The 10,653-nt window shown below is 45.9% G+C and overlaps 1 protein-coding gene across 1 annotated transcript; it reads left to right on the top strand.

The window, feature by feature from the left end:
- Positions 1–6,931: 6,931 nt before the first annotated feature.
- On the top strand, positions 6,932–7,888 carry LOC141732599 (olfactory receptor 2D2-like). The gene has a single exon (XM_074561870.1). It carries the CDS (start codon positions 6,932–6,934, stop codon positions 7,886–7,888), a length of 957 nt encoding a protein of 318 aa, XP_074417971.1.
- The last annotated feature ends 2,765 nt before the right edge of the window (positions 7,889–10,653 follow it).

Genomic DNA, 10,653 nt, shown 5'->3' with positions numbered 1-10,653 from the left:
GTCAAATTCTCAAGTCTCACAAAGAAGGGTGAGGTCTGTTCTTCATAGACCCCCACATCGCTGTTCCTCTCTGCTTTCCTGAAGTGTATGATCCAACATTTAGAGAAGCAGAGCACAAAAGTGAAGACATCTATGTTGCCTTTCCTTATTCAGGAGCAAGCAAGCAGTGCTCCACAATAAGAGGAAGACAGACATTCAGGCCCAGGAATAGTTCCATGGGAAGCCTGAATCCCTTACCTAGTGTGGAAAAAATCACCTCGCATCATTTCCTTCACAGGCAGAGCTCAGGCCCCTGACACTTTCAAAGATCATCTAGTTACTCCAGCACAACTCAAGCCTAGCACAGAGCATTTCTGCCTCTCAGAGGCAAGCAGGTCATTAACCATAAAACCTGAAGAAGCCAAAAGGCTCCTGACCCCATAGGAAATGATGTCTCCTGAGTCAAGCCTTAGTGGGAGAAATCTTCTGGTGGCCAGTCTCTTCCTTCCTGCCCTGGGATTTGGATAGGGGGAACAAGTGACGAGCAATTTTCTCTGCTCTTAAGGGGACAGTCACTGTGGAAAATGAGTCCTCCATGGCAGGAGGTAACACAAGAAACCTTGCCCACGACCATGTGGGAGATGGTTCTGGAGGTCCCTGCAGCCACAATGTTTTTCCAGATCCAGCCCCAGCTGTGGTCAAAGAGACACAGAAGGTGTGAACATGTTGAATGAGCTCATGTCTTCTGTTTGTACTTCTTAGTGACTACTCAGTCTTGGAAAATTCTTCCTCCAAAACCTGAAGCAATTCTAAGTGATTTAATTTGCTTTACAGGCCACCCAGGAAGTTATGAACATAAAGGGACAGGAAAAGATTTCTCCCATGAGCAGAACCAGAATCAGATGTAAAAGGGACAGAAAAATGCATCATAGCATTAGCTAGTAGTGCACACATATTGTAACATATTCACTATTTGGTCTCTCAAATGCCTTTTTTTCATGAAACCCTGAACCCTCTCTCACACGTCTTTGCAATTTCACTGGGCATGAACACAACAAGAATCATCCTCCTACTGGGACCCAGACCACAATATTCTTACCCTGGTTTTGTGTGCAAATGAAGCTAATAATTCACCATTCAGTTTCCCACAGACACAGACCACCTCTTTTCTCCAGGTGCCTCATTGTTTTTCCATCTCTCTGATTCTCTTTCTCCTGTCTCTCCTTCGGACCCAACCCACTCCCACCTTGGCACAAAGACTGATCTTTGTGTGTCACCTCAGAAGACCTCACTGCAAACACCTGCACTGCTTCAGGAAAGAAAATTCAGCTAATTACTCCTTTTGGTTACCATGGCTGCTTTTGTCACCTTCCAACACAGCTGCTCTCCAGAGCCACCAAAGACTAATGGCCAAAAGCACTGTGCATAGAGGAAAAAACTAGTCCACAGATATAGGAATCTCTCAGGGCTTCATGAAGGCTACACTTACTGCCACACTAGTGATTCTCCAGTACCATAAAAGAGATATTACGAGTAGAACAGCTCACAGTGGTGGAGGGGGTGTGAGGTCTGAGGGGAGGAGGTTAAACAGAGTAGCTTCTCCTTCATGTAGCTGATGCTACCAGTCTCAGAGTGTCTTTTCTGCTCAGCTGGCCTTCAGCTCCTGCAAGGAGATTTCCTTTCTGCTGGACTTTCTGACATCCAAACATGATGACATTCAGAGTATAAAAAGTGAACAACCAGACAAATGAACTTTGAAGAGAGCAATGAACTTGAACTGGCTTCAACCCATGGATTTGTTCCCTGCAAGTGGGACATCATCATGATGGTGAGTGTATAGGGACAGGTAAAGTGTATTGTAATCCAACTGTATATTGGAATTCATATATTGTGCTTGTGTTGTGATTTCAGTACATTGTTGTATCACTTTGCTAAATCCAAATGCCATGTAACATCACATATCTTCAGATAAGTGAATCTGGTATTATGCATTAAACTGTCCTTGTGTGGAATTTCTAGAAGAACCTGGTCAGAGATTATTGGACTATGACAGTAAGTGATGTGAAATCCCACCCAGCTGCCTACCAGAGGTGGAGATGGTATCCACTGCAGGTTTGTATTTCAATTTGCTACGTGATTAATTTTATAAGGGATTAATGTAAATGTCTGACAGAACTTCCAACAGGTGGCTTTATGCTTTACAGAAGCAGACACACGTATTTATTCTTTTAATTTTATGTTTTCTGGATGCTTCATTCTTTTGGCTATCTCATTGGCTCTTACCCTGATTTAAGATATATTTGACCATGGGTAGTATCTCTACCAGTAGTCATTACACCTCACATAAGACTGTCAACAAAGTTGACATTTCCCTTCCCTCCACTCTATTTCCAAACACATTTATTAGCTTATAATTAAAAATACTCAAAATAATATGTTCCATGTTAAATGAGTCAGGGCCCTTCCACATGTGAAATGCAGCACCTGACACTAGCAGTCCATCATTCAACTATTCCATTGGCTTGGCTATAGAAACACTTCAAGGCATTTGGCAAAGTCACGAAAGAAGGAATTTCTCTCCCCAAATGCAGACCCCTGAAATGGTAGATGGGTAACAAGTCATTTTTTACACTCAATGGGAGGAGAGTAGCTCTTCAAAAGGGCAGTTATTTCACCATTCTTAGGCATTTTATTTTGTAGCAAGAGGAATCATTCTTCCAAACTTCTTCCCTCTGCACAGGGGTGATCAAAGGAGTCCAGGTGAGCATCTCAGATGGAGACATCACTGTGGCAGCTGAAAAAAAACCAGTATAGGTCTTATTTCACCTAATCATAGAGGTCTCCAAGTGGGACACTTGAATCTGAACTGGTTGTCTGCCCCCACCTTCCAGAAGCAACAGTATTTCTGGAGATGATTCATGTATCTCCTCTGTACATCTGTTCTGGAATGGGAGAAATATCTCTCTAAACATACCAATTTTCACGCACATGTGCTGATTCATGCATGTTTTGAATACTCCAGGGCATCTACATATCAACAGCAATACGGGGCAATTGAACTAAGCCTCCAAGGTGAATCCTATCATTCCTGTTCTTGTTTCTTGCAGAGATCATATGTAAAAGTTGGTCTTGTAAGCTGGTCATCTCTAAAAGTTGGTCTTGTTGGTCATCTGTAAAAGTTGGCCCCTCCGAAAAACTGAAACAGGGAGGACTAATGAAATAGTCCAGGCTGTCTTAAATGAACTGGGTAATGCTTACTGGGCAATAGACTCAAATCAATGTATGGGGTCCACTTGAAGACTCAGAACCCTCTAGCCGACAAACCGTATGTAGTACTGGGGTCTGCACTGCTGTGTTTTCTCTTGGTCCCACATTTAGTACCTCCTTTCCCCAAGCTAGCTCCTGCTCTGGCTCCAGGCTGCCAGGAAGCAATCTAGGCCACAGTAGACAGGGCACCAGGCACTTGGATATGACATCTACATCTGGGCCCGCATACCTGTGCCCAAGGACATGGCAATGTCCATCATCATCAGCTCTGCTGTCCTTGATGGTAGTTGTGGAAAAGCTTTAGAAAGCCCACTGACTGGGCAAATGTCAGGCACTGTGAGTGCAATGGCTTCAGGAGGAAGGGAAGGCATTGGGGTCTGTCACCAGGGCAAGAAGTTCTCTGGACCATTGACACCAAGGGGGAGAGAGACTACACAGCAAACTTTTAATTTATATTGAATATGACGTTCATGGTACTAAATAATCCTGTTGGCCAGCCTGAGTCAAATGCCCAGACCTTGCTCCTCCTCATCCCTTCACCTGGCAAGGCTCGAAAACATTGAGACCTTGAATCTCACATAGCCTAGCCAGCTATAAAGTAAATATTTTCATGAATTCAAACACTAGAGTCTTCTAAAAGGGGAGTTCTCCCAAGTATTAAAAGAGAAGTTAGTCCTGTGTCGCTCAACCCAGGACAGCTTCCTCTCAGTTTCTATGCGAAGCTGAAAAAATCCTTGACCAGTGTAAACATCGCTTAGCAATAACTAAAACAACACGTGTTATCAACATTATTCTCACACCAAACCCAAAACATAGCATCTCCTAGAAAGAAAATTAACTCTATCCCAGCTGAAACCAGGAGACAATTACACATCATTGCAATCACTAGTCCTCTGACATAAATTGGGATACGCAAGGCCTTGCTTAGGGGTGGCAGAGAGAACCCAGGACCTCTAGGAGAGGCAGGTTGACCTGGACCAGCAGTGGAATGTGAATGGGATACCCTAGGCCCTCTAAAGTGGACTGTAAATCCTTCCTGAGACACAGGCACAAATTCATAGGCTGGGATCCAGACGAAAAGTCAACACCGTCCAGCTGAACATCCACATGCAGTGCTAGGATGGGATTGTCTGAACATAGGACCCTGGAAGCAGTTCTGTTGCCCATGGGCTGTTTGAGGCATCTATATAGGTCAGAGAGCTATGACACAAGGGTTGGAGGCAACTCTGCCCCTCTTGGAGTGGCGGTGGGAGGCCAAAGAGACCCACTGGGCAGTGAAAATACTCTAGTGTGCAGGTGACAGGCTTCCTCCTTCAGCCACTACTGACAAGGTGAGGACCACGCATGTGGAGTCCAGATGTGGGCATCTCCATGTTGGTACTCACAGTCAGAGTGCGACTCTCAGCAGAAACTCACCCTTTCTTTGACATACATCTCAGCCGTCATGAAGAGCCAGGGCACAAAAGTCCATTTGCACTGGCCACCCTTTCCTGCCTTGCCAGCCACTGGAGAGAAAAGGCAAGGCACCAGACAAGGCACTGTGGACTTATTTTGAAAAGGTGTTTCAAAACTATGGGGACATATGGGCAGCTCAGCTCACTTCAGCCCAGATGGGTCTAGCCCCTATGTAGCAAAGTGAGATTTGGGTGGCCTCTCTCCTCTGAAGACAAATCCTGGCACCCCCGAAGGTGACATCCCATCCCACCTCGCAGGTCACCATGAACTGGAGAAAATGCCTGCTGCTTGTTTCTTTTTCTCCCCACTGAGCATTGGTAGACATAGGAAAAAAGACTGTCATGAGCCACAGCTGCCTGATTCTGGAGTCATTTCCAATGTAGTCTTCTTCAGGGAGAGATCTGAATCCCTTTCCTGGGGTCTTTCTTATCTTTGCTGCAGGGTTTACAGAAGCCATTGCTTATTATTCTACCTCAGTTTTGCTCTTCCTCAGAGCAGGCTGAATTGCCACAGAGGTCTGGGGAAGGGCAGCCCTTGCTGGAGTTGTTTACACACTTTCCACAAGCTCAGAACTTCCTTCCCCCAGGAACTAGTTACACAGTGCTCACTCCCTGTAGTCCCAAGGAGAGGAGATGCAGCAAGACCCTTCAGGAGGCTGATTCCTTCTATAAGCAGTGGGAGAGTTTAGAGAGCAGATACATTCAGGTGCTGCTGCTGCCTCACAGCAGAAACTGCTGGAAGCAGAGTACAGGAGCGTAGCTGCCTATGTTGGGGTCTGCAGAGATAAGAAGCAAGGGAAGGAAGTGAACAGGAAGCAACCGGCTGTGGGATCCAGCCCCTGGGTTTTGTTTTCAGGCACCATCAGAGAAGTCAGTGTTCACAGTGAGGGTTACAGGTAGGTGCTGCATTTGCACAGGCAAATTTGGTGTTGTTACTTACCTCATGGGAGCTGGTGTGGTGTTGCTTAAACAAGACCTGTGCCTCTGTCTTGTCCTTTTCTGAGTGTCTTCCTTCCTGAGCTCACTCCTTCCTCCAGATACTGCCTCTGTGTCTTCAGCATTGCTGAGGTCTCAGGCAGTGAGGCTGTCACTGCTCAGTTAGAGCTCTGCTGCTGCTCTGTGGGAGCCAGCTCAGGGGCACTCCCATACCTCAGCTGGGCTGTAGGAAGGGTCTGGGCAGGTGTGTGGGGACAGGGTGCCTGCACATGTCACTTCATCTCTCACAGTGAAATTTCATTTATCTTTCTCTCTCTCACTTTTGTCTCAGGGACCAGTCTCCTGTCTTCAGCTTTCTCACATTAGACCCTACGCTGCTCTCCAGCTGATTTTGGGACCCTCTTTCCATAACAGTACCTCATAGAACAGCTCTTCCCAGCCCAGGAGAGGGCTGTCATGGAGCTGGTGTGATTGACCATTTTGAGGTGCCAGTCCTTCCCAGCAACTGTCTGTTCTGTGTAGGCACCTGCCATGTTTGTGTCCAATTTACTGTAAAAGCTATAAAGTCATAAGATGGGAAATCGCATGCACATCGGTGTATCCTTCCCCAATTTTGCAGGAATGCAAGGAGAAGGATTGGGCAGAGGGCTTTGTTTCTCAGCATGGGGCTTCCCTGCTCACATACACAAATGCCTACTGCGTGTTTATCTCCATCACATACTAGATACTGTGCCTGCCCCAACTCAGCTCCCACTTGCCATCCCTTTCCCTATCACAGTAGAGAGCTCTGAGAGCACACATTGAAGTGTGGAGGTGCAGGTTCTGTGCTGCTGGAGGAAGGCTGCCCAAATGCACTCAGAGACTGCAGCTAAAGGGTAAAAGATATGAAGCACATGATCTTCTCTGACCTATTTCCTTCCTTCTAGAGCAGTCTTGCTTCTTCACATTGCCTCATTGATTCAGATGTCCCTCTCCTCTCCTCTCCTCTCCTCTCCTCTCCTCTCCTCTCCTCTCCTCTCCTCTCCTCTCCTCTCCTCTCCTCTCCTCTCCTCTCCTCTCCTCTCCTCTCCTCTCCTCTCCTCTCCTCTCCTCTCCTCTCCTCTCCTCTCCTCTCCTCTCCTCTCCTCTCTCCTCTTCTTTTTCTTACAGAAAACTCTCAGGTGTGTGTAAGCATCCATGCTTTCTCCAGAAGAAGTTGCCATCACCATTCCTTTGTGAAATCACACATCAAGAAAAACTCTGTCTCGCAGCTCTCCGGCCTGGCAAGCGGGGAAAAGAAATATCTGCAACACAGCATGGAGAGAGGGGAATGGGACAACCAGACTTTGCTGATGGAGTTCCTCTTGCCGGGACTGGGGGATGCCCATAAACTCCAGACACCTCTCTTTGTCCTCTGCCTGACCATATACACAGTAACCATGGTTGGGAACATGCTCATCATTGTGCTTGTCATCACAGACCCACATCTCCACACACCCATGTACTTCTTCCTGGTGAATCTGTCTAGCCTAGAGACCTGCTACAGATACAGCATCCTTCCCAGGCTACTAGTCAGCTTCCTGCCTGGAGACAGGACCATCTCTGTGCAAGGATGTATGGCACAGTTTTTCTTCTTTGGTACTTTTGCAACTTCTGAGTGTTACCTTCTGGCTGCCATGTCCTATGACCGGTATCTGGCCATATGTAAACCGCTGCATTATTCAGGCCTCATGAACTGGAAGGTATGCCTCCAACTGGTGACTGGATCATGGGTTGTGGGGCTGCTAATTTCTACAGGAATCACATCTTTCATAGCTCGCCAAAGGTTCTGTGGCCCCAATGCAATTGACCATTTCTTCTGTGAAGAAGCTCCATTGCTAGAACTTTCCTGCAGTGACACTGGCATGATCAGAATTCTTATTATCATATTATCTTTCCCAGATGTAGTTTTCCCATTTCTGTTCACTCTGGCATCCTATGTCTGCATCATAGCTGCCATCCTCAGGATCCCATCCAGCATAGGGAGGCATAAGGCCTTTTCCACCTGCTCCTCTCACCTCACTATGGTCATTGTTTTCTGTGGGACCCTCATCATTGTCTACATGCTGCCCAGAACAGTGCCACTGAGGCAGCTCAACAAATTGTTCTTTTTTCACACAGTCCTCACACCTCTCATCAATCCACTCATCTACAGTCTAAGGAACAGAGAGGTCAAGGGGGCACTGGAGAGGTTGCTCAGGAGGGCTATTGCGTGCACTGACAGCTCCAACTAGGTGTGCATTTCAGGGCACAAATCTGTTTCTCCTGCAAATTCATGAAGAGAACACGGGAAGGAATGTGCTCCATCCCAGGACTACCTCTGCAAGTGTCTGGCTTTCACTTAGGATGTGCAATGGCAAGAAGCAGAAGGAGAAGAGCGCCTTAGGGAAACACATGCCAAATTGAGAGGAGAAGGTAATATCTTTCTCTGGCTTGCTTTTTCCTTAGAGGTAATGGAATGGTTGGGGCTATTGTATATGGGAAATGAAACCAAATGCTGAACTTGTCTTTATCAAGCAAATGAATAAAGCAATCTGGGTTGAAATGTGACCTTGATCTTGGGGCAAGCGTGGCACCAGTTTTTCTAACTGTAACATCCTGGGGTGGGAATTGTCTTTAGACATACACATTTCCAGTGAGAAAGTCATTCAGACTATGACCCTAGCATCGCTTTTATTCAGTGGACATCCTTGTCTCAACGCAGCTGCTCACATGCCTGCTGGTGCCTCCTTTGGTTTGAGATGTCACTAAGTATCCCACACATCCAGGTGTTCCTGTCATGGGTACAAGATGCAGTAGTCTGTATGGATATGGGGAGCAAAGGGACGCAGGAAGGAAGGTGAAGGTATCTGAGCGGGCACCTAGCCCTAACTGTGGCCAGCAGCGTTAACACCTGTTACATCAGAGACTCCAGTGGAAACAGGTCTGTCATAAACCCACCCTGAGATCAGTGCTAAACACAGGTCACACATGGTATGCCTTCAGAGCAGCTCGTTCTTTCTGCAGTGTGTCCTGGGAGTATGGAGGAATTGGCTGGAGTGGAGAAAGCCCTTTCACTGTTGTGACACTCATAAATCTGTTTCACCATTTACTTATTTACAGGGAATCCAGATTGCATATGGAGTTGGTGTTGGATAGGGAGAGGTTTAGTTTTCATAGGAAGCATTTGAGAAGTATTTAAGAGGCATTAGACCTATCCTACGATAAGACCAGGTTTTAAGTAAGGTAAAAAATTGAGCTTACATCCCATCTGCTTCCCTGGGCTTGTGTAGACCCAATTTGATTGTGTACTCCCTATCTTAATCCTTCTTCTCTGTGGGTAATGCTTCCCTCATGCAGATTCTGCCCTAGCCTCAGGGATGTCGTAAAATCAATGTCTCTGTATTCTCCCTGGGTGGCCCATCCACTGACAAGTAGATCCCTAAACCAGATGAAGTCTGCTCTCATGGTTCTGATGCTACTATTTTTCTTACTTGATCCACTTCTTGATTCATTTCTCTCAGGATCTTAAACTGTACCATCTCGTGTCCACGGCAGCCAAAGCTGCCTTCAGACTTCATACCTTCACTCAGTTCTTCCTTTTAGGCGAGCAACTGGTAGAGCAGAAAATTTACCTCACTCAGTGATCAGTGGATCACCTGCATTAAAAAAATATTTTTAATACACTGCAGATATCACCTGAGTTGCTTGTGATCCACTGTGTGCTCTTTCAGTAGATATCAGAAGGAACAGGGAGAGACCCCCAGGAAAATGAGCAACTGTGATTGTGAGGCTTCCTCTAGCAACCTGAAAAAGCCTTTTCTACTTCCCCTCCTTGATCAGGTGGCTTGAAGTAAATGTCCAGTATGACATCACCGTGTTGGTCTGCCCTCCAAGATTTTCTCAGAGGCTCTTAACAGTCTCTCCAGTTATGTGAAGGGAAAAACTCACACATTTGAGCCCCTGCCAAGTTTCCCAACATTCAGGAAACATTCCAAAAGACTTGAAGTGTCAAACATCTGGCTGTGAAGACTGTGATATCTTCAGAGCCAAAATAAATAGATGGCAAATATAGATGTCTAAATGCAGAAATATCAAGGTTTAATTCATCCTACCTCATTTTAGATGTCAGAGCATCTATCACAGTTAAGGTTGGAATCATAACAATCCAAATAAAGTTCTGAGCTGTGCATCAGGTAACTAATCCGGAGCCCTTACTGAGGTCAGTGGGGAGAGATATTGTAGATGATGCAGAGGTAGTGATTTGGTTATGAGGTCACGGATCACCCATGAAAAGTTCTGCTCTCTTTGCATTGGTGAAGGAAAGATCTGAGATGAATGCCTTTGATACACCACAGGTAGCTTTAATATCTCAGTGGAGACATATACAAGGAATCAGCCTCACAAACCTGCCTTTCATGTTATAAATGAGCAAAACCAGTGGTCCAAGATGTAGCTTGTCTGAGCTATTTGAGACTTTTTCAGATATTTATGTGGAGATATAATTCTAACTAGAAAGGAATTTATCTTCCTGACTTCTAGAGCAGGTGTCTTCATCTGAGCTATTCCTTTTTGCTCCACTGATCATCAGTGAAGAAAAACGGGCAAACTCTGGCCTTAGTTCACCTGCTCCAAAAGTTACTGTACAAGTCAGGCAAGCCATGTTTTAGAAGGATCAGTTTTTCTCCCAGTGGTTTTCAAGAGAGTTTAAAGACTAAAGCTGGCCTAGGCAGAAGAAAATTCGTAGTAGACATCCGGTTTTTGTTGAGAAGACTTCCACACAAAGACGCACTGTCTACACTGCCCAGGGCCAAAACAGAGAGATATTGGACATGACAAAATCACTTTCAGAAACTTCTGTGTCAAGTCCAAGGGCTCAATGTCGTTAAAGGGAGGGTGATTTACTTGTGCATTGTGTGACAGATGCAGCTGATTAGAGCAACTTGCCCAACTTCTTTCCTGCTCACAAAACCCCCTTCCCTGCCACCTTGCTCTCCCTAGAGTACTTTGGATATGGGTG

The sequence above is a fragment of the Larus michahellis genome, chromosome 18 (assembly GCF_964199755.1).
Source record: "Larus michahellis chromosome 18, bLarMic1.1, whole genome shotgun sequence".
In the NCBI taxonomy this organism is placed as follows: Eukaryota; Metazoa; Chordata; class Aves; order Charadriiformes; family Laridae; genus Larus; species Larus michahellis.
The sequence above is the reverse complement of the archived record's forward strand: the minus strand, read 5'-3'. Positions and strand labels throughout refer to the sequence as shown.

What these genes read in the sequence shown, in the direction of transcription:
- LOC141732599 (XM_074561870.1), top strand. Translation starts at nt 6,932, where the DNA reads ATGGAGAGAGGGGAATGGGACAACCAGACTTTGCTGATGGAGTTCCTC.